Genomic DNA, 25,263 nt, shown 5'->3' on the forward strand with positions numbered 1-25,263 from the left:
ATTCATCACAAATGAAAGAACAAGATAAGGCCACGGCCAGAGATCTAAGTGAAACGGATGTAAGTAACATGCCTCATAGAGAATTTAAAGCAACAATTATAAGGATACTCATTGGGCTTGAGAAAATAATAGAGGACATGTGAGACTCTTACCTCAGAGATAAAAGAGCTGGAAAAGAATCAGAGATGAAGAGTGCAATAAATGAGATTAGAAACATGGTTGATGCAATTTGAATAGTAGGCTGGAAGAATCAGAGGAATGAATTAAAGACCTAGAAGACAAACTAATGGAAGGCAATAAAGCTGAACAAAAGAGAGAAAGGAGAATTATACAAAACGAGAATAGACTTAGGGAATTTAGTGTATCCATCAAATGTAATAACATTAGTATTACAGGAGTCCCAGAAGAAGAGAAAGAGGGGCAGAAAATTAATTTGAAGAAATAATAGCTGAAAACTTCCCTAATCTGAGGAAGGAAACAGACATCCAGATCCAGGAGGCACAAAGAACTCCCATTAAAATTAACAAAAGCAACCAAAAACCATAAAATACCTAGGAATAAATCTAACCAAAGAGCTGAAATTTCTATACATTGAAAACTATAAAAAGCTTATAAAGAAATTGAAGAAGACATACAAAAATAAAAATGGAAAAATACTCCATGCTCATGGAATGGAGGAGCAAATATTGTTAAAATGTTAATACTACCCAGAGCAATCTACATATTTAATGCAATCCCTATCAAAATAACACCAGCATTCTTCACCGAGCTAGAACAAATAATCCTAAAATTTGTATGGAACCAGATAATACCCAGAATAGCCAAAGCAATTCTGAAAAAGAAAACCAAGTCTGGAGGCATCACAATTCCGGACATCAAGATGTACTACAAGGCTGTAATCATAAAGACACTATGGTACTGGCATAAAAACAGACACTCAGATCAATGGAACAGAATAGAGAACCCAGAAATGGACCCACAAATGTATGGCCAACTAATCTTTGACAAAGCAGGAAAGAATATCCAATGAAATAAAGATAGTCTCTTAAGCAAATGGTGTTGGGAAAACTGGACAGCAACATGCAGAAGAATGAATCTGGACCACTTTCTGACACCATACACAAAAATAAACTCAAAATGGATGAAAAACCTAAACATAAGACAGAAGCCATCAAAATCCTCGAGGAGAAAGCAGGCAAAAACCTCTTTGACCTCGGCTGCAGCAACTTCTTACTCAACATGTCTCTGGAGGCAAAGGAAACAAAAGCAAAAATGAACTATTGGGACCTCATCAAGATAAAAAGCCAAGAATACTCTATCCAGCAAGGCTATCATTCAGAATAGAAGGAAAGATAAAGAGTTTCCCAGACAAACAAAAACTAAAGGAGCTCATGACCACTAAACCAGCCCTGCAAGAAATATTAAAGGAGACTCTGTGAGTGGAAAAGAGATACTAAAAGTGACAATATAAAGGCAGGAAATACAAAAGCAGTAAAAATGAATATTTCTGTAAAAATCAGTCAAGGAACTCACACACAAAAAAGGATATAAAATATAATAACATATACCTAAAACATGGGGAGGGGAATGGGTTCAAATTTGAAAGACTATCAACTTAATATAGACTTAAAATATCAACTTAAAGTAGACTGCTATTTGCAGAAGAGGTTATATAAACCTAATGGCAACCATATATCAAAAACCACTAAGAAACATGCAAAAAAATAAAGAGAAATAAATCCCAATATATCACTAAAGAAAATCAGCAAAACATGAAAGAGAGAAAGATGAGAAAGGTCAGAGAAAATCTCCAGAAACAACCACAAAACAAGAAATAAAATGGCAATAAATACATATCTATCAATAATTACTATGAATGTAAATGGATAAGTGCCCTCATCAAAGACATAAGGTGTCTGAATGGATAAAGAAAAAAACCAAGACCCATCTAAATGCTGCCTCCAAGAGACTCACTTTAGACCTAATGACACCTGTAGGTTAAAATTGAGTGGTTGGCGGGGTGCCTGGGTGGCGCAGTCGGTTAAGCGTCCGACTTCAGCCAGGTCACGATCTCGCGGTCCGTGAGTTCGAGCCTCGCGTCGGGCTCTGGGCTGATGGCTCGGAGCCTGGAGCCTGTTTCCGATTCTTTGTCTCCCTCTCTCTCTGCCCCTCCCCCGTTCATGCTCTGTCTCTCTCTGTCCCAAAAATAAATAAACGTTGAAAAAAAAAAATTAAAAAAAAAAAAATTTAAAAATTGAGTGGTTGGAGGGGAGCCTGGGTGGCTCAGTCGGTTAAGCATCCGACTTCACCTCAGGTCATGATCTCACAGTTCGTGGGTTCAAGCCCTGCATTGGGCTTTGTGCTGACAGCTTGGAGCCCGGAGCCTGCTTCAGATTCTGTGTCTCCCTCTCTCTCTCTGCCCCTCCCCTACTCATGCTCTGTCTCTCTCTCAAAAATAATAAACATTAAAAAATTTTTTTAAAAAGGGGCACCTGGGTGGCTCAGTCAGTTAAATACCCAACTTCGGCTCAGGTCATGATCTCACAGTCTGTGAGTTCAAGCCCCGCATCGGGCTCTGTGCTGACAGCTCAGAGCCTGGAACCTGCTTTGGATTCTGTGTCTCCCACTCTTTTGGCCCCTCCCCTACTCATGCTCTGTCTCTCTCTTTCAAAGGTGAATAAACGTTAAAAAAAAAAAGTGCGTGTTTGGAAAAATATTTTTAATGCAAATGGATGTCAAAAGAAAGCCAGAATAGCAACACTTACAGTGAACAAACTAGACTTTAAAACAAAGACTGTAACAAGAGACAAAGAAGGGCACTATATAATAATAAAGGGGACAATCCAACAAGAAGATAAAACAATTGTAAATGTTTACGCATCCAACATGGAAGCATGCAAATATATAAAATAATAACAAACATAAAGGAAATAATTGATAATAATACAATAATAGTAGGGGACTTTAACACTCCATTTACATCAATGGACAGATCATCTAAACAGAAAATCAATAAGGAAACAATGGCTTTGAATGACACACTGGACTAGGTGGACTTAACAAATATATTCAGCACATTCCATCCTAAAACAGCAGAATATACACTCTTTCCAAGTGCACATGGAACATTCTCCAGAATAGATCACATGTGAGGTCACAAACAGGACTCAACAAATAACAAAAAAACTGAAGTCATACCATGCACCTTTTCTGACCACAACACTGTGAAACTAGAAGTCAACTACAAGGAAAAGTCTGGAAAGACCACAAATAATACATGGAGGTTAAACAACATTGTTACTAAACAATGAATAGATAAACCATGAAATCAAAGAAGAAATAAAAAAATACATGGAGACAAAGGAAAATGAAAACACAACCTTTGGGATGCAGCAAAAGTGGTCCTAGGAGAGAAATATATAACAATACAGGCCTACCTCAAGAAGCAAGAAAAATCTCAAATAAACACCTAACCTTATACCTCAAGGAACTAGAAAAGGAAATACAAATGAAACCTAAAGCCAGCAGAAAGAAGGAAATAAAAAAGATTAGAACAGAAATAAATGATATAGAATCTAAAAAAATAAAAGAATGGAACAGATCAATGAAACCAGAAGCTGGTTATTTGAAAAAAATAATAAAATTGATAAACCTCTAGCCAGACATATCAAAAAGAAAAATATTTATGCATTTACCTGTTAATGGATAAAGAAATTGGGGTATATCCAAACAATGGAATACTACACAGCACTTAAAGGAATACACTACTGTTACACAAAAACACAAAAATTATGCTGAGTGAGAGAAACCAGACCAAAAAAAAGTACATGCTGTATGATTCTCTTTCTGAAACGATAGAAAATTCAAACCAATCTTTAGTGATAAAAAGATCAGTGACCACCTGGAAAGCAGTGGGGGATGAGGAAAGAATAGGAGAAAGGTAATAAAAAGGGGTATGATCTTGTAGGGGTGATAGATGTGTTCATTATCTTGACTGTGGTGATGCTTTCACAGGTGTGTACATGTGTCAAAACTTATCAGATTGTATATTTTAAATATGTGCAGTTTATTTTGTTAATTATACCTCAATAAAGGCATTTAAAAAATAATAGTTTAAGGCCTTTGTCCAGAAACTTTAATAAGCTAAAATGCATATTCCAAGTCATTAACCACAGCTATCCTAATTCCACAGTTCTAGGATAGGACCCAGGTACCTGCATTTGTAACAAGCTCTTCAAGTAATTCTAAGGCAGGCTATCCCTAAACCATCCTTTGTGAAACTATGGTAAGGATTTCTAGTACAATCTTGTGACTAGAATGTTGCTTCTGGGGAAAACAGGTAACTTGTTCTACTAGGGTTATTACATCTTCCTGTTTTATGTCTCCAGAGCTCTCATATTCAATCACCTTAACATATATTTAGTATAGTATTAATAGTTCAAAAGCAAAAGTAGTTTTTCCCCATATTAACTTTATATAAATTAAAACAAACTACATAATGTAGTATTATTTCTTGGCAAAGGCCAGAAGTTTAAATAAGAAACTTACATCACTTGGTTGCTGTGTCAGAAAACTGATGTGGTGGTTTTCCAATCACCCTTCTTAGATTATCTTTTTCTACATCTTGTGATGCATACTCACCCTTGCATCTTCCTATCCACCTAATGGTCAGAGAAGACACGAAAGAATGTGAAATGGTCGCATTCCTGCTAAGTCTCTAAGGACAAAGTTTATCTTTTCATAGTCACATAACTTTCCTTACCAAACACAACAACCATTGTCAGTATAAATGATAGGAGAGAGATTTTCCACATGAGACTAGTATTTCTTAGCCTTCACATTACCTGAAGGAAATATCTGAACTCAATTGATCAAGCTTATTGTGAATTTTTCCTATCAAATATCCCTGCTGTTATGAGGATCAATTGAAAAAACAAATGTGAAAGAGCAAAGCCTACTCAAAGATGAGTTTTAATTATTAAAAGGCATTCAGCAAGTGATACCTGTGAAAATAGTTCAGGAGAAAAAAAAAAAAACCCTAAAAAATGGTCTCCTCCATGAAAACATGGAAAAAACTGGCAAAAACAGAAACGACACTTTCAGAACACTAGAAATTAAGCAAAGGCTTACAGCAATCAGGGGAATATTTATTCAAGAAAAATGGCAGTATCTTAGTATGTATGAACAGTGAACTTTGTGGTATTTTAGCTGCCCTATTCCCAACCAACCCCTCCTTCTTGATGGTAGCTTTGGAAACCAACAGCCTGCAGTCATGGTGAAAATTAACAACCTGGCAGCCATAGGAGGAGGCAGAACGAGGTTGGAGTTCAATCAAAGTTTCATTTCCAGAGAACTGTCATTATTCGACTTGCTTGGGAGTTCTTTGGAACACCCTACTTACAAGGCTGCCTTCCTTAGACCAATTCAGAGCTTGCACAGTGTGAAAAACCTTTTCCCCGGGGATATTTGTAGAAAATTACTAGAGGCAATTGTTTAACTTGTTGGCTGCCCAAGGCACTGGATAACAGCTGGGACAAAAATAGGCTAATCAAAAGTTTAAAAGGTAAAACTTGGGAATGAGATGTCCATAGTGGCTTTCAAAAGCTCCCAATATTCCTTAGACTCTGGAAGACCATGTTACATGCCCAAGTCTGTATGTATGTTCATGAAAAATCTGAGAAGGTCTTATGCTCTCATCTCTGGTTGATCTTGGGGCTCTGTACAAATAGGAAGTGAAAGCTAAGGTGGAACTGTCACCTGTTTGTCTATGTGTTGAAGGTGTACCCCATTATCCACACAGAGCTCCTGGCAAGGACTGGAAAAATCACTAAACAAACAATAACAAAACAACAAATGATACCAACAAAAAACCCTGGAGATAGAGATGACTTTGGTTTCTAAAATTAAGTCCAGTTTTCAGCAGAAAAATTGTAAGCCATGTAAAGGAGCAAGAAATCATGGCCCATATGTAGAAAAAAGAAAAAAAGCAATCAAGAGAAACTGTCCCTGAGGAAGCCAAGATATTAGACTTCCTAGACCAAGACTTTAAATCAACTATTTATAAAATGTTCAAAGAAACCAAAAAAAAAAAAAAAAAAAAAAAGAACTAAAGGAAAGTATGAGAACAAACACTCATCAAATTGAGAAAATAAATAGAGAGAAATTATATTTAAAAGGGGCCAGTAGAAATTCTGGGTTGAAAAGTATAATAACCAAAAAGAAAAATTCAGTAGAGTGGCTCAATAGCAAATTTGAGCAGACAGAAGAGTGAGAGAACTTAGATATAGATCAATTGAAACTATCCAGTTTGAGGAAGAAAAGAAAAAGAATGAAAAAGAATTTATTTATTTTATTATTTTATTTTATTTTTGTAATAGTTATTTTTTAATTAAAAAAATTTTAATGTTTATTATTTTTGAGAGAGAGAGAGACAGAGCATGAGTGGGGGAGGGGCACAGAGAGAGGGAGAAACAGAATCTGAAGTAGGCTTCAGGCTCTGAGCTGTCAGCACAGAGCCCAGGGTGGGGCTCAAACTCATGAACCGCGAGATCATGACCTGAGCTGAAATCTGACACTGAACCATCTGAGCCACCCAGGCACCCCAAGAATGAAAAAGAATTTATAGAGCCACTAAGAATCTGTAGGACACTATCAAGCACACCCATATAGACAGAATGGAAGTCCCAGAAGAAGACAAAAACAAAGAGGCTGAAAGAATACTTAAAGAAATAATGGCTGGGGCGCCTGGGTGGCGCAGTCGGTTAAGCGTCTGACTTCAGCCAGGTCACGATCTCGCGGTCCGGGAGTTCGAGCCCCGCGTCAGGCTCTGGGCTGATGGCTCAGAGCCTGGAGCCTGTTTCCGATTCTGTGTCTCCCTCTCTCTCTGCCCCTCCCCCGTTCATGCTCTGTCTCTCTCTGTCCCAAAAATAAATAAATAAACGTTGAAAAAAAAAAAAAGAAATAATGGCTGAAGACTTCCCAAATTTGATGAAAAAATGAATCTACACATCCAATTATCTACAAACTCCAAGAAATATAAATTCAAAGAGATACACATAGATATATCAAACTATCAAAAGAGAAAGAATCTGAAAGTAGTAAGAGAAAAGCAGCTTGTCATATGCAAGACATTTTCAAATAAGATTAATAGTTGATTTCTTATCAGAAACTATGGAGGCCACAAAACAATGGCATGACATATTCAAAGTGCTTAAAGAAAAAGACTGTCAACCAAAAATTCTGCATCGATGGTCAATTGATTTTCAACAAGGGTGTTGTCTTAGTTTAAGCTGCTATAACAAAGTACCATAGACTGGGTGGCTTATAAACAACAGAAATTTATTTCTTACAGTTCTAGAGGTTTGGAAATCTTAGATCACATGGTTGTGTTCTGGTGAGGGTTCTCTTCTGGGTTGCAGGTTGCTGACTTCTCATTATATCCTCACATAGCAGAGAGCAGAGATAGGAAGAAAATTCTCTCATGGCATTTATGATGGTATTATCCTATTCATGTCAGCTCCACTCTTATAACCTCACCTACTCCTAATTACCTCCCAAAGTCTTCACTTCCTAATACCATTGGGTGTTACCATTGGGTAAAGTTCCAACATATGAATTTGGGGGGAATACAAACATTGTTAAGGCACTCGAATCCATAAAAAGTGCCCAGACCATTCAGTGAAGAACAGAACAGTCTTTTTAACCAACGGTTCAGGGACATGTGGAAGAATAAGCTTAGATCCCTAATTCAAAGATTAACTCAAAATGGATCAAGGAGTTAAAAACAAATTTTTAGAAGAAAGCACAGGTATAAATCTTGGATTAGGCAATGATTTCTTTTTTTCTTTTAATGTTTATTTATTTATTTTGAGAGATAGAGGGCTGGATAGAGAGAGAGGGAGAGACAGAATCCCAAGCAGGCTCTGCACTGACAATGCAGGGCTCGATCACACAAACCATGAGATCATGACCAGAGCTGAAATCAGGAGTTGGATGCTTAACCAACTAAGCTACTCAGGCGCCGTTAGGCAATGATTTTTTAGATATGACGCCAAAACACAAACAACCAAAGAAAAAAAATAGATAAATTAGACTTCAACAAAGAAGTGATCAAGAAAGCAAAAAGACAAGCCACAGAATGCGAAAAAATATTTGTAAATCATATATCTGATAAAAGTCTAGTACCCAGAATATAGAAATAAGGTTTTACAACCACTATAAAAAGATAATCTAATTTTAAAATGGACATAAGCGTTGTATAGACATTTCTTCACAGAAAATATACAAATGGCCAGTAAGTTGGGGTGCCTGGGTGGCTTAGTTGGTTGGCTCAGGTCATGATCTCACGGTTTGTGGGTCTGAGCCCCTCATCGGGCTCTGTGCTGACAGCTCAGAGCCTGGAGCCTGCTTCGGATTCTGTGTCTGTCTCTCTCTCTCTGCCCCTCCCCCGCTCATGCTCTGTCTCTCTCTGTCTCAAAAATAAACAAACATTAAAAAAAAATTTAACATTTATTTTTTTTTAATTTTTTTAATGTTTTATTTATTCTTGAGAGAGAGAGAGAGACAGAGCATGAGCGGGGGAGGAGCAGAGCGAGAGAGGGACACAGAATCTGAAGCAGGCTCCAGGCTCTGAGCGGTCAGCACAGAGCCCGATGCAGGGCTCGAACTCACAGACCATGAGATCACGACCTGAGCTGAAGTCGGATGCTCAACCGACTGAGCCACCCAGGCACCCCAACATTTATTTATTTTTGAGAGAGACAGAGCATGAGCATGGAAGGGGCTATCAGCACAGAGCCCGACGCAGGGCTCGAACTCACAGACTGTGAGATCATGACCTGAGCCGAAGTCGGACGCCTAACCGACTGAGCCACCCAGGTGCCCCTAAAAAAATTTTTTTTAAATAGTCAATAGGCACATGAAAAGATGCTCAATATTACTAGCATTAGGGAAGTGCAAATCAAAACCACAATGAGCTACCATTCCATATTTATTGAGATGGCTATAACAATAATAGTAATAATAAAAAGACAATAACAAATGTTGGTGAGGGAAGGGAGAAGATGGAACCCTCACACCTTGCTGGTGCAAACAAGAAATGGCAGTAGTGCTTTGGAAAACAATTTGGAAATTCCTCAGAAAGTTAGCATAGAGTTAGTGTTACCATATGGCCCAGAAATTATTTATATATATTATACATGTATACGTGTATAATATATATATGTATTTTTTCCCAGAGGTTCCCACAAAAACTTATACACAAGTTTCCATAGCAGCATTATTCGTACTATCCAAAAAGTGGAAACAACCAAAATATCCATCAGCTTATGAATGGATAAACAGATATGTTATATCCATACAATGTACTATATCTCAGCTATGGAAAGGAATAAAGCACTGAGACATGCTACAATATGGATGAACACTGGAAAAATTTTGCTGGGTGAAAGAAACTAAACAGAACATGCCACATGTTATATGATTCTGTTTCTGTAAAATGTCCAGAAAAAGAAAATCCACAGAGATAGAAAGCAGATTCACAGTTGCCAGGGTCAGAGGGGAGGAGGAAGATGGGGAATGACTGCCAATGGGCACAGGGTTTTATTGTCGGGGAGGGTGATGAAAATGTTCTGGTGATGGTTGCACAACCTTGTGAAGAGATCAAAACCCATTGAACTATACAGTTTAATAAGAGTGCATTTTATGGTATGCTAATTATATCTCAGCTTTAAAAAAAAAAAAAAGCAGTACAGCTTCTGAAAGTAGTACTGGCCATTTAAATCCCCATAACATAATCTTGGATGGGTTTGGGATTTGGGGTTGAGAAAGTTGACCTCGACAATTTGGTATGTAGGGGGAACACAGTTGAAAGGGACACATCCACACACAACCACACACACACACACATACAAACCCCACACAACTTAAAGCAAGCATAGGTGCTTCCAGGTGCCATGAAAATGTGGCCACAGTTATTTTCCTGGCAAACCATTTTCTTTAACAATATCCCCAGTGTGCACGCCCACCACAAAATTAGAATCAGTATAACTCTGCAAACTAAAAGCAGGGGTAACCTTACCTTTAATATTGTTTTGCTGTTCCATTAGTAATTTACTTATTTCTGAAAACCAACAATCTCTGATTTCCTTTGAAGTTGCCTGCAATTGCAGATAAGAAGACACTCTGAGTATCAGATCACATGGAACATTAATTGGACAGGGTTTTTATTTTCTGGATGACCTTTAGAATAATGAGATAGAAAACACTTGCCAAGTCAGGGAACACAATAAGGAAAGAGTAGCAGACACCTGTGAGGAAGGCATGAGCTTTACCTGCAGGATGTATTTCTCAAGTCCATTTCGGTTGGCAACTTCAAACTTTCTGTTGCTCCCTCTTCCAAGCTGGCGAACTGAAAGTGTCTTCAGCTATTGTAAAGAAAGAAGAAAAACTGCTGTACCACTGTTGTCTGATTTTTAAACTGTCCCCGTCAGCCACTCCAGTTCTTTCTACCCTTGGTAGTTCTCTTCTTCTATCTTCCTTTCACATGTTGTTGTTGTCTGTTAATGGCCCCAAGGAGCATAAAGCACACAGTGTCATCTCTCTTCTCTGTTTCAGGGGACAACACAGACTGTATCTTTTCATGGACTTCTCAACCTTTAAGCAAAGAGATCATCTCTCCTTTAATACCTAAGTATTTCACAAATCTGTATATAATAGTAACTGAATTAGTCTCCACTAAGAAACATAAATAACAAAAGCTACTATGAACAACTAGCAACTTTAATCACAAAAGCACAAATGTGTGTGTGTTGCACACATGCATGTGTGTGTGGGGGGGAGGGGGGTCTCCTCACCAGCTATGAAATATTTCCTACACAGGCGAGAGATGATGCTTGGTGTAGACGTGGGTTCCTACACCTCCAGAGCCAGGATACTGTCAACGCTTGTATGCAAAGATGTGTGGTTGAGAAGGGTAAGTCAAAGATGAAATCCAGCCCATGTTCTAATCACCAAGTCTTTCACCCCTCTGCCTGGAAGGTACTTTCCCAATTAATTTGTCCAGACAGGCTGCCATATGGTCCCTTTTCTCTACCTAGCACTCTTTTCTCAATGCCAGCCCTGACCCTGTTCAGTGACTGATTACCAGCTTGACTTTGGAGTTAGAAAGGTCTGGATGTGGAGTCTAGTTCTGTTGTGTGGCATTTGGCAAGTTAACCTCTCCTCTCTAGGCTTTAGTTTCCTGATCTGTAAAACAAGGATATTGATATTTCTCTCCATAGGGTCGTGCTGATTCCCAAATGCAATAGGACCCCTTTACCTTCATGGATTTCTTAAAGCTGTAATGAGGAGATAGGCCCTGGTCACTGGGCTCCATTCGTATCTTACAGAACACGATTCCTCTTTCAAAAAGATAGATTTGCCTCTGGCTGGGCTTAAATCGAATAAAATCCTTCATTTTATAACGATCCTTGTGAACTGTCCAGACACTGAAAGAGCCATGCATCAACAGCTTGCCCAGTTTCCTGATGTCATCCTTTGGGAAACACAGACATACATAAAAATAAGCTGTTACATTTCTTGACAGGGAAAGAGCCCATAAGGGTCTATTTCCAAATTATAAAGCGTGCTTATTTGAAGTTGACAATTTTGAAAGTGCCAGTCAGGCTCATCTGTCACTAAATCAAAACTACAATTTTGTGAGCTTCACTGAGCATGGCACCTTTCAGTTATGTAGGGAAATAGTTCAGCTGTGCAAGGTAAGAAACATAAAGCATGTTAGAAATACCTGAAGTAAAGATACTGGTACTCTGCTATTTTTGTCTTTAGAGTTAATTTCAGCTAGCAGAATTCTGTTTCCTCTTCTTTGTTTTTGATACATGACAGTCTACTTTAAAAGGGCAAGAGATTCACATTTAGGTATGTTCAGGAGTGACAGAATTTTTGCTGCATTATGGACCTATTCCATCATAATCCATGCATTTCATCTGTATCCTAACATCTGCCTCGGGTATGAGAAGCTGGGAACGTGAGATTTGTTCTGAAGGAAAAAAGCTTAGTATCCCCTAATCTTCATAACAGTGTAATGGAAATAGTAATTACATTCAACTTTGTGTTTTTCAGAGTGAGTGGATGAGGCAAAGATAACCCCAAATGACAAAATGTTTTAGAAAGTCTATTTGGCTTCAGGGACCATTTTACGATGCTTATCCCTCCACTAGCAAACCCACCTTTCTCCTGTGTCTGGTTAAAAGTCCAAATTAGTGACTCTGCCATCTCTGAGCTGTCTCCAAAGGGTAGCGGAATGAGATGAGCTAAGAATATTGTATTTTATCTTGTATTTTTAAAAATTTTTTTTTTCAACGTTTATTTTTGGGACAGAGAGAGACAGAGCATGAATGGGCGAGGGGCAGAGAGAGAGGGAGACACAGAATCGGAAACAGGCTCCAGGCTCTGAGCCATCAGCCCAGAGCCCCACGCGGGGCTCGAACTCACGGAACGCGAGATCGTGACCTGGCTGAAGTCGGACGCTTAACCGACTGCGCCACCCAGGCGCCCCTATCTTGTATTTTTAAAAAAACTAGACCACTTGAGGTAGATAATAAAGAATTTATTTCCCTAAAGGAAAACGCCAAAAGGAGAAAATTATTTGAAAAGGACCAGGAAAGAGAATTTTCCCTGAGTTATGTCTAGCTGACATAAATCCTTACAATTCCTGAGAGTTAATACTAGAAATATGTGCATTATTTATAACTGGGCATTTTTATAATTTATTGTTTATATTGAGCAAACTGTGAATATTAAAATGATTTGCTGCACTTCTGAAATTCTAAAATAAAAACTTCAAGAACATAGACTCGGGGCACCTGGGTGGCTCAGTCGGTTAAGCGTCCGACTTCGCTCAGGTCATGATCTCACGGTCCGTGGGTTCGAGCCCCGCGTCGGGCTCTGGGCCGACAGCTCGGAGCCTGGAGCCTGTTTCGGATTCTGTGTCTCCCTCTTTCTCTGACCCTCCCCTATTCATGCTCTCTCTCTCTCTGTGTCTCAAAAATAAATAAATGTTAAAAAAAAAATTAAAAAAAATAAATAAAAAAGAACATAGACTCTAGTCATTTCTATGGTGCTTACGGTGCTATTTTTCTCTTTTTGCTTTGTACAGTTTACACGTGTAAACTGTGGTGAGTGAAGGAATAAAGAGCCCCAAGCCATAAGGACTGTGCCCCTGAAAGCATGACTCTAGCTTTGACTGCACAGGCTCAGCTTGACCAGGCTCCAAAACAGATGGATAATGGGTTCATGAGGACCCCTGAGAAATTCTTCACTTTTTCCACATCCTTTCCACATCCTTCCAGGAGCCACTGTGGCAATTGCAGTGATTGCATTCTCCTTTAAACCCATTCAGTTTCTACTATATACACATAAATAATGCAGGAAATACGTTTTCATCAAGGCCATTGGCAAAAGTAGGTGCTTAATATTTGCCACATGAACAGCTATAATCAGTAGTTTCTATTTTATTTTTTTTAAGCTTACTTATTTTACTTTGGTGGGGGGCATAAGCAGGGGAGGGGCAGAGACAGAGGGAGACAGAGAATCCCATGTCAGTCCTCGCTGTTAGCACAGAGCCCAATGCAAGGCTCTAATCCGTGAACTGTGAGATCATGACCTGAGCCGAAATCAAGAGTCAGATGCTTAACCAACTGAGCCATCCAGGCACCCTGGTAGTTTCTATTTTAAAATGTATTTATATTCCACCTCATTAAAAAAATTGATATATCTTATAAAAATATATACAATAGAAGCAGACAGAAAATAACCAAGGAAATTAGGGTGAAAAAAAGATTAAAATAAAGATGAAGAAGTTGTACATAAAACCCATATAATAAAGCCATGTAAACCTGTTGCAGACAAGATTCTGACCTTCTAGTGGGCAGTACAGAGGGAAACACTATATGATACATTATGCCCCAAAACATACCCAAACCAGTTGTTCAGGAAACACACAGCAATTCCTATTAATGAGATATGAGAGAAATTTCTTCCATGGGTCCTGGTCCTCAATAAAGAATCACTGAGTCAAATACTGAACATGTCCTCAACCACACCCCAGAATAGACAAGTGGATTTTAGGTAAAGCTGTTTTCTGACAACACATTTGGTGAACGTGCAGGCATCACTTCGAAGCACAGCTGGTAAAAGCAATTCTAAAAGAAACCCGAATGATGGGGGAGTGGGGAACAAGTCCAGGTGTGTACTCTCTAATGACCTGTGGAGAGCTGGGTGAGGTTAGTTAAAGTGACTGCCAAGGCCATGAGGATACTGCCTTGTCTATAGCTTTGCTGAAGAGGCAACTTTAGGTGGCGATGTTGTCTTTATCACCTCTGCTCTTTCCACCTCATCCCTCCAGCAGCCACAGCTGTTTGCACCTTAGTAGGCAATTGACCAACGGATATAAATTCAGAGAGGGGCCAGCCAACTTGACTGCTGTCTGAACTAAGGCAGGAATCCACAGGAATTGTAGCTGTGAGATGCGTTGTAAGAGAGCAAGAGGTGTAAAATACAATTAGGTAGCAGAGCAATAAAGTGAGTCACCAGAAACTATGAGGAAGAGGACAAGACATGGACAGAGGGAATGAACCAGTCAGTGGGTGGTGAGAGAAGACATCAGGTGTGTGGATGTATCTGGCACATACAGGCAGGGCACACAGGTGAAAACCTCCACTTCTCCCAAGCCAAGGCCCTAGAGCTGCTATGAGTCCTGGAATTGTCCCATTCCCACCTCTGTGAGCCCGACTCTTTGTTCTGACTCTTCCCAAGGCTCTATGGTCACCTGTTCCAGTAAGCCCATCATCACTGGAGGTCAATGGAGGGAACTGCTGGGTCTTTTGAGTCCAGCTGAAACAGAAGGGCTGCATGTCATCCAGGTATTTGCATACACTTTCTAGGGACCACACTTGTGATGGGATTGGACATCTCAATGCTCAAGGCCCATCTTGCAGGAGTCAAGGGTGTGTGCCCTATGCAGAGCTGATGAAGAGCAGGTGCACACGTATTACCACCAGCGAGGATGTATGCTGGCATGGAGGCAACCCCACCTCCCAAGGGCAAGGGCAGGGGGATCCCTCTGAGCAAGATCAAAGATGACCCTTGGTCATCTTTTCAACTATATGTATCCTTTCTTTCCAATTAGATTGAAGTTGGTTCCAGGGCCGGAGACCACATGCATAACTCCTGCAGATATATGTCCCTTTGACATATAATATTTATTCGTTTACTGGCACGAGTACCTGGGGGGACACGAAACTAAATGCTCCACACTGTGAGGAAGCTAATTTGGTGATGCCCCAGTACTAGATTGAACAATGTCTCCAAAAAAACTCATGTCCACCTGGGGCCTCAGAATGTGACATTATTTGGAAATAAGGTCTTTGCAGTTGTACTTAGCTAAAAGGAAATCCTCCTAGAATAGGGTGGGCCCTAATGCAATGACTAGTGTCCTCATGAGAAGAGAAAACAGAGACGCAGACACAGGCACACACATAGAGGTGACTCCATGAAGACAGGCAGAAACTGGAGTGATGCAGCTATAAGCCAAGGAATGCCGAGAATTGCTGGCAACTACTAGAAGCCAGGGGTGAAAGCAAGGAAGGAGGATTCTTTCCTAGAGTCTTCAGAGGGAGCAAAGGCCTGATATCACCCTGATTTTTTACTTTTAGCCTCCAGAACTGTGGAGCTTTTTTATTGCAGCTCTAGGAAATGAATATATCTGCAAACCAGGTTTTCTAGTAATGATGTAATATTCTGGCCATCATTTTGGTGTTTTGAATCTTTTTAAGTTAGATGGAGATAGAAAGAGAGACAAAGCATGAGTGGGGGCGGGGCAGAGAGAGAGACACACACACAGAATCCGAAGCAGGCTCCAGGCTCTGCACTGTCAGCACAGAGCCCGATGCAGGACTTGAACTCACGAGCAGTGAGATCATGACCCGAGCCAAAGTTGGACGCTTAACCAACTGAGCCACCCAGGCACCCCTGGTGTGTTGCATCTAATGGATATCAACTCAGAGATACAACACAGGGGCTATCCCAAAACAAATAATGACATGAAAAGTCAGATGGCCTCCCTCATGTGGGAAATGATGGCAATATAAACTAGTAACTATTACCATTTTTCATGTGTGGAATTTTGTAGGTAAGAACTCTGATAGAAGAATTTCAAATGTGACTATATCAGCGAAATGAAGAATCTGGTTGGGAGAGTGTGTAGTGAATATGGCCTCAAGAAAGAGACCACTTTCTGATGCCCAGGTTTCCATTCCTGGCAGTGACAGCAATGTGACAAGGATATATACTTCTTGCACAAAGACATAGGAAACATCTGGATAAATGTATCAGCACAAAGTCAGTCCAGAAACAAAAAGAAGAAGCCATAGGACAGAAAAGCCCCTTAATACAATCACCAGAAGCAAAGGGGTTCCTTCCTTTCCGGTCTGATCAAGTACCCAAGGAAGTCAGCTGTAGGGCCCTTTCTTCAGCATCTACCAGCTGCCAGGCACAGTGCTAGCTGCTTTTATTATGATTTAATCCTCGTTAACTCCTTACAACCAACCGCCCTTTGACACAGGTGTCTTGAGCGTGGGAAGAAGCACAATGCAATTTCACTGAGTTGTTAAGATTATTTACTCAGTCTTATCTCTGCAGCCAACACTAAGGTAAGTAAAGTAGGAACTGAAATAAAATACCTGGCCTTAGCCCACAAAACTTGCAATAAAAATATATCCTGTATTGAATGGCATAATTTGTTCCAGAAAATAACCTTTACTACTCAACTTTGGAACTTGTTCCTGACAAGTCAGGATTTAAAAGGACTCTATACAAATCTCTATTTTATGCGTTGGATTGAATAGAGGGGACTCTTTTTTTTTTTTTTTTTTTTTTGCAAATGGAAGGAATAAATGACATCTCGGTGTTCCACAAAATAAACTTTCTTAAAACAATTTTTTTTTTTTTAGTTTCTGTGATTAAATTAAACCAAGAACTAACTGAGTGTACAACAGGAATAACATTGTAAATATCAGGAGGGAATATTTTCAGTTGTTTTAATTATGCATTCACCCACTGAAGTTCAGTGTCCTTCCTTTTCAGAACCACGTTAATATTGGATACTAAGTAGTGAAACTAACAGGTTAAGTTCTGGGTTCCACACACTCAGCACATGATTGTAAACACCCTGTGCTAAGGTTCTACAAAGCAGAGTCAGAGTCCTAAGATCTGAGTTAGGAGTAGCTGAGTTGCTAGTAAACGCTAAACAAAATCAGATGAACAAAGTGTTGAGAGAATGGCACCCTGGACAGGGAAGGAAGATGTCCAAGAAGTAGTCCAGGCTGATGCACAACGTAATCTTGGGTGAGCTAACTCTTCTTTCCGTGGATCTATTCCTGAATCAGAAACTGAAAATTTCACCGCCTGCTCTTCTATAATTCAATAGGATTAGATAAAACTGTCAGGGTAAAGTAGCTAATGTACTAGACGTAAAGCAAGTTAAAATCTTAGTGAAAAATACCAAGAGTTTATGTCAAAGGCACAATTCCGAGGACATATGGGAGAAAGAAGTTCTTTGCATTTGATGCAAAACTGTCTAAAACTCTATAAGCTGCTTCATCTCATTTGCATGCAAGCTGCCTTTAAGTGAAATTAGAATTCTACTTACTCACATTTTGGTAATTATTTTCTCATAACTTCCTCCTCCTATGTTACCCACACTTAGAATAAAACTGGGAGTTTCCTGCCCTGTGTATGATTTCCAAGCCATTCATTTGATTCAGGGAGATGGATACTAACAGGATTAGCTGACACGTGTTCAAAGATAAAAAGAACAGGAAGACGTCCCAAAATGATTAAACAAATTGCTTCCTTGAGTTCCCTTAAATGAAGAAGGAAAAGAATTTTACCAAGAAAATCATCCCCTCCCTCACATACGCTGTGCTCCATGAATACCCTTCTGAATCATGCATCAGAAGTAAGCAGAGAGCACTCTTGAGTCCCAGGGGACAGTAACAGCATTCACTGCCTGATCACTGTGGACCCAGTGGGGCTGTTTCTGAGATGCTGGTCAGAGAAATACCAGGAGGGAGGGAAATAAAAAGACCACGTTGGCCCCTAATTAATTTGCAAGGTTTGACTTATGATCAGGAAAGAAAAGAAAGGTCATTTCATTTGCCTAGACTTCAATAAACAGTATGTTAAAATGGGATAAAAATAAGAAGGAAAAGTATCTGTCTGAAATGTAATTCTCAGAATGCTTGATCCTCGTGTGGTAGACAGAATAACAGCCTCCCAAAGAGGGCCACGTCCTAATCCCTGGAATCTGAGACTATGTCAAGTTACGTGACAAATGGGAATTAAGGTTGCTAATGGAATTAGGGCCATTCATCAGCTGATTTCGAGATGGGGAGATACCATGGATTAATGGCTGGGTCCAATGTAATCACAAGAGTCCTTGAAAGTCGAAGAGAAGGTCCAAGAATGATGTGATTTGAGAAGAACTTTGAAATGGAGAGAGAAACCATGAGCCAGGGGATGTGTGTGGCCTTAATAAGCTGGACAAGGCAAGGAAACAGCCTCCCACAGCCTCCCAAAAGGAAAGTAGACACCTTGATTTTAGCCTGGTGAGACTGTGTTGTACTTCTGACCCGTGGAACTATAATATAATAAATTTGTGCTGCTCTAAGCCACCAAGGTGGTGGTAAGTTTTTATGGCAGTGATGGAAAACTATTCCACCTAAGTCAAGATCTAGAGCACCTCCAGGAAAACCAGTGATGGGCCAGTCCTAAGGAGCCCATACAGTTACAGAAGATAGCTTGCCTGGAATTCCTGGAATTGACCTACTCAAGAGTTTACCGTAATGCCCGGGTTGAGAGAGTTCAACTCCTTAGCATTGCTTCTTTTGGTATTTTCCTTCAATCATTTGGATTAAGGGATGTACGATATATGCTTGTCAGACCTCTTCTGAGATCTGCGATGTGAAAATGGAGTTAGACTTTCACTTAGGACCTATTTTCAAAGGACTTTGTACCAAGAAAATCTGAGTCAAGAAGGAAAAAATTTTAATCTTTTAATAGTGCCATGAGTCAGAATAAATTACTCCTTCATCACTTTGCCCCGCCCATATATGTTCTGGTCCTTGAGTTCCTGGCTTTTCCAGAGTGTGGGTCAGTCTCAATATTCAAGACCCCAGGAAATACAACACAAGTTTCCTGAAAATGCTAAGCTGTTGCCTCGATTCCTACAGCACAGATTTGCAGAACAATTTAGGCTACTTTCCTCAGAGTCCAATTCCTTTACCACAGGTCATCTCTCTAACTTTGCCATAAGCTATCTCCTATGTTTGTAATATTGTGCCTGCCTTTTGCTGAGATGTTCCAACACTTGCTATGGCACATACCGGACATCCAGTGACTGCTGCCAGGTCCACGGCCAACTCACAGGACTTGATCAAATCCTCCATCATGGCCAAAGCTTGTTGTAGTTCAGCTAAGAATGCTGAATCCTTGGTCCTCTTTGGCCCATTCTGTGGAAACCAAATGCCTTGTTGGAAATCAAAAAGTAAACCATCTACCAAGTGAACAAGGGAAACAGGACAGAGATAAGGAGAGACCAATCCAGCCAGCACAGAGACTGAGAAGGTAAATACATGGATCTCTTTCCCTGCTCCTGAAGAACGGTGGTTAAAGATACTTGCTGGTTTATATACATGATAAACACACAAGCAAAATAACCAACCGCACCTTCTGTACATTGAACTAATGAAGAATGACGTTCACAAAATCATGGATATTATATTCCTGCTATATAAGAAACATACTGACCTTTTATTTTAAAAAGTTTATTTATTTATTTTGAGAAAGAGAGAAATAGAGAGGCAGAGAGAGAGGGAGAAAGAATCCCACACAGGCTCTGTGCTGAAACAGGGCAGAATCTCATGAACCTCGAGATCATGACCTGAACCGAAATCAAGAGCCAGACACTGAACAGACAGAGCCACCCAGGCGCCCCCATGCTGACCTTTTTTGGAGCATGAAAAACCCAGACCCTTTATATAAGCTGCTCTCCCTGTTTTACATCCCACCAGGGGCCTATTGAAAAGTGCAATCTCAGTATCATATTCCTGTGGGTAAATTTATGCTTAAAACCATCCCAGAGGAGGATATTTGTAAACTCCCATAGAGGCGGAGAATGAGCTGCCTGCCATGTGGAGGCTTACTAATGAGTCTCATGTAAATGCCCTAACTGTTGGATTTGCCACATTGAATCCCCCCTCCAGCTCTACCCTTTCTCCCTCTTCTCCTTCCCCAGTCTTTCCCACATTCTATCACCATGAAAGACATGAAAGAGGTAAGCCAACATGGTCTGCACCTCCCAAACACAAAGTCTCAGCATTAAGTGGAGACATTGTAACTGCTAATTCAAGAGACCAATGTTCCTATTATTACTACTGTGACACTTAGGACACAACAGAGATGACTGTTTCTGTGTGAAAGTCTTTTGCTTACAGTTTCAGTATTTTATTCCCCTGCTACCTACATAGCATATTTATCTGTTATCTGGTAAATACCAAAAAAGAGATTTTGGTTTCTTCCTTTTTGTTTTTAAACACATCAATTTCTGGGGCGCCTGGGTGGCTCAGTAGGTTAAGCGTCCGACTTCGGCTCAGGTCATGATCTCACAGTCCATGAGTTCAAGCCCCTCACCCAGCTCTGTGCTGACAGCTCAGAGCCTGGAGCTGCTTCGGATTCTGTGTCTCCCTCTCTCTCAGCCCCTCCCCTGCTCATGCTCTGTCTCTTTCTGTCTCAAATATAAATAAAAACATTAAAAAATTTTTTTTAAAAACATCAATTTCTCCTTTTTTTTTTTTTTTTAAAGTTTACTTATTTATTTTGAGAGAGAGAGTGTGAGCATGGGAAGGGCAGAGGGAGAGAGAGAGAGGGAATCCCAAGCAGGCTCTGCACAGAACCTGACATGCAGGCTGAATCCCACCACCATGAGATCATGCCCTGGGCCCAAATCAAGAGTCAGATGCTTCACCAACGGAGCCATCCAGGCACCCCTAACACATCAATTTCTACAACAAAGGACAGACAGCTCTTTGCTGCCCCCCTCCCCCCCATATAGCCCCACCTCTTTTTGTCCTCTACAGCAAGATGTAAGCAAAGGTTTGTGCATTTTCCTAATCTCTGCCTAAGCACTGGGGATCAGTTTCTTTGGATCAGGGATTTGAGTGACAAGACCAATCAATGACTTGAGACAAAGTCATGATCTCGCTGTGTATGAGTTTGAGCAGTTCGTGAGTTGGAGCCCCCCACCTTGTGCTCTCTGCTGTCAGCACAGAGCCTGCTTTGAATTCTCTATCTCCCTCTCTATTTGCCCCTCCCCTGCAATTTCTCTTTCAAAAAAAAAAAATATATATATATATATGTATATATACATATATATATATATATATATATATATATATATATATATAGTCATGACCCCATGGCTTGTGGGTTCCAGCCCCACATCGAGCTCTGTGTTGACAGCTCAGAGCCTGGAAGCCTGCTTCAGATTCTGTGTTTCCCTCTCTCTCTGCCCCTCCACCCCCCCATGCTCTGTCTCTCTGTCTCTGAAAATGAATAAACCTTTAAAATATATATATATAAACATCAGGAAAAAAGCCCTCAACTTCCTTTTCGTGACTCAACTGCTCCTATTCCCTCTCCTTCCCACTAACCCTCCTCCCACAAACACAGCAGGTAGTTACTTTTACATTGCATAATGTAGGGCTCAGAAATATCCTTACAAATATTATTAAACTAACTCAGCCTAGCTCCCCTTGCTCCAGGCTATAAAATTATTATCTGTATCTTGAGCTTCTCTTAATTTGAAGGGGTCCCTACCATATATTCTGAGCAGGGAGGGCATACAAATGACTGCTCCTCATGTTTTTCTTGTTAAAACCAGAATATTTTATAGGAAATTTAAAAGAAACCCCACTGGTAAGTCACAAATTTCCTGTGAAATGTGGTATGTGGTATGGCTCCCATCTCTTCTTCTTCTTTTTTAATGTTTTATTTATTTTTGAGAGAGAGAGAGAGTATGAGCTGGGCAGGGGCAGAGAGAGAGGGAGACAGAACCCACAAAGCAGACTCCAGGCCCTGAGCTGTCAGTACGGAGCCCGATGCGGGGCTCGAACCCGAGAACCACAAGATCATGACCTGAGCCCAAGTCGGACGCCCAACCGAGTGAGCCACCCAGGCGCCCCTCATAATCCTACCATGCAGGAAAACCACAGCTGAGATTTTATCATATTTATTTCCAGTCTTTTATGTATGCATTTTACACATTCACTTAATTTCGTGTTCCTGTTAAAACATTTTTTTAAGTTTATTTATTTTAAGAGAGAGAGGGAATGTGAGTGGGGGAGGGGCAGGGAGAGGGAGAGCCAGAATCCTAAGCAGGCTCCATACTGTCAGTAATGCAGAGCCCAAAATGGGGCTCAAACCCACGACCCTGACATCATGATCCGAGCTGAAATCAAGAGTTGAAGCTTGACCAACTGAGCCACCCAGGCACACCTGCTGTTAAAATATTTCTATGTGAAGGAAAGAAAATGTATTACTACTTGTCCTGTTACAAACCTCAGGTTGAAATTGCCTTTAATTGTTTTGTTTTTTCTGTGACTATAAATTATAAGATATATGCTATTTTAGAAAATATAAACAATAAAGATCATAAACAAGACAAACAAAATTGCCATAAATCCTTCCAACCAGAGACAGATACCATTGACAGTTAGTTACGTAAGCTAATATTTAATATACAGTACCTTAGCTGAACCTCCTTCCTGGTCTCCTGGGTCTATCTCCCAATCCTTAGGAGTTTCAAAGTCCAGCAGACCCTGCATTAACCCAAAAGCCTTATTGGAAATTAAAAAGCAAAATGCCAACTAAATCTACCATGTCAACAATCTCCAGCAAATGCCAAATCAACAGAGGATGTATGTAAGTTTGTGTGTCACGTGTAAGAGCGAAAGAATGGCACAGAGTTCTTTCCACAACCAGAATCATATTGGAAACATTTTTCCGGAGCCTATTTTTTCCCACTTAACATATCACAAACATTTTTCCATGACATTATGTTTTTGTAAACATGTTTTTTAATTGTAGCAGACTGTTGCATTCTGTAGATAAATCATAATTAATTAATCTCCCTACTATTAAACATTTAGGTTCAATAATTTTTACTATAATAATAATCTTTGTGCATTTTTCCTAAGGATAAATTCCTAGAAGTGAAATCGTCAATGTTAAAAGTTTTGATGTGTATTTCCAAGTTCTTTACAGAAGGACTATGTTCCCACCAGTCATATATGAAAGCTTGCTTCATTAGCCCCACCATACATGGAGTATTAACATTTAATCAAAAAGTGTTGTCAATTCAATCGACAGAGAAATCCTACCTCATTGTTTTAATGTGAATTTCTCAAAGAGCAGGTGAGTTAGAACTTTCAAAAACATGTTTGCCATTAGCATTTATTCTTTTGTAAACTGCCTATGTCCTCTGTTCATTTTTTTATTATTTTCTTTTTTATTTCAACTTGAAAGTATAATTGACATATAAAACTGTTAGGTATTTAAAGTATAAAGTTAAAGTATATATGGTATATATATTTGGTACACATATATATTGTAAAAGGATTGCCTCCATCTTGTTAATTAACACATCCATTACCTCACATATTTATCTCTTTTTTTCTTTTTTGGCAAGAACATTTAAGTTCTACTTTTAGCAAATTGCAATTATAAAATACACTGTTACCAACTACAGTTACAATGTTTTACATTAGATCCTCAAGCCTTATTCATCTCATAAGCTGTAAGTTTATACCCTTTTACCAACCTCTCCCTATTAATTCTTTTTTCTAATAGTAGTCTATTTAATTTTTGTAAAAGAAGAAAAATGAATATTGCATGACTTGCATTACACAGGAAATCAGCACAGCCACCTATTCTAGAACATTCTTCCTGTAATAAGCAAAATTTACTGTAAATAAATAATGTACCATTTTCTGAATCATATATATCTTAAAATCTAGGCTAGAAAAATTCTCTACATTAAATTTGATAGTTTCCATACATAGCCTATTTGACATAAATCATGGGCTCAATAAAAGTGAATTTCTGTTGTCCCTAAATGCATCTATTTTTAATATATGCTAATATACAATATATTTTTAATCAGTTTGCCATGACTCATTAGACATTATGTACATTATGTACTCAAAACTCTGTTCTGACTGTTAATTTTCATAATATCTCAGGAAAGATATTATTTCATAGGTATCATTTCTTTTTGGTTCTTTTTTTTTAAATTATTAACTTCTATGCACTCATTACTAGACATGCTGACCATCTGTCATGTATCTATCTTGCTTATATGATATTTTACCCAATTTTTCAGGTGTCTATTTTTAATGGTATAATCTATCATTTCTTTCCCTTATTTTTGTACTAGGGAAAAGCTGTCTCAGACCAGGATCCCATGATCCTTTCTAAGCCATGAGACAATCAGTCAGACATCCATGTTCTTAAAGAAGTTGATGGTAGGCCTTTCAGAATGAGCTCTGTCCCTCAGGGTGGAGAACACTGGAAAGTTCTTCCTTCCCTCACAGGCGGGCCAGTGGTCTGAACTTGTTTTTCCAGCATGCGGTGAATGGGAAAAACTGGTTTGCCTTGAGTAACCTCCATTGGTTTTGCGCAGACCCCCGAGGAATATTTTACAGTGATTCTGTCTCTTGTTTTCTCAGTGAAATGAACTAACAAAATTCTCTAATTACTTGTCACCTGGACTACCTCATTTATGCTCCCAAGAAACATACCAGGAAAGTACTAGTACTACCTTCATGTTACAGTTGAGGAACCTGAGGCAGAGAGAGGTTAAGTAATTTGCCTGAGTCCAAGCATTCTGGAAGCGTCAGAGCTGGATCCACACCCACGATGGCTAACTCCTCAGTCTGGGTTTCTAATTACTGTGCCCTGTGGTCCTCCAGCTATGGTACAGAACTTCATGATTGTCTCAGCATCACTTCTGTGGGAAAACTCGAGCACCTCGGTACCCGATGCCCCCAGACGGAGGTGGTGAGGACCCCCACTTGTCTGGCTCCTTCCTCACGGGGCTCAGTGGTAAGACTTGTCCAGCTTAGATGACAGTAAAGATGGGATGGTTAC

The 25,263-nt window shown here is 39.6% G+C and overlaps 1 protein-coding gene across 4 annotated transcripts in view; it reads right to left on the reverse strand.

The window, feature by feature from the left end:
- Positions 1 to 25,263, reverse strand: part of MCF2L2 (MCF.2 cell line derived transforming sequence-like 2) — a 267,461-nt gene that overhangs the window by 18,208 nt on the left and 223,990 nt on the right. For 3 of the 4 annotated variants that reach the window (XM_086674820.1, XM_086674818.1, XM_086674821.1), the window contains 6 exons: positions 22,863 to 22,934; positions 19,443 to 19,568; positions 11,318 to 11,533; positions 10,332 to 10,424; positions 10,079 to 10,157; positions 9,392 to 9,648 (listed from right to left, as the gene is read on the reverse strand). In XM_086674820.1, coding sequence (XP_086530946.1) covers positions 9,407 to 9,648; positions 10,079 to 10,157; positions 10,332 to 10,424; positions 11,318 to 11,533; positions 19,443 to 19,568; positions 22,863 to 22,934 — 828 coding nt within the window. In that variant the 3' untranslated portion in view covers positions 9,392 to 9,406. Of the gene's footprint in view, positions 1 to 9,391; positions 9,649 to 10,078; positions 10,158 to 10,331; positions 10,425 to 11,317; positions 11,534 to 19,442; positions 19,569 to 22,862; positions 22,935 to 25,263 lie in introns of those variants that run through there. The other variant, XM_086674819.1, reaches the window with a different exon arrangement.

Source organism: Puma concolor, chromosome C2 (genome assembly GCF_028749965.1).
Source record: "Puma concolor isolate L17-30 chromosome C2, mPumCon1.1.hap2, whole genome shotgun sequence".
NCBI lineage: Eukaryota > Metazoa > Chordata > Mammalia > Carnivora > Felidae > Puma > Puma concolor.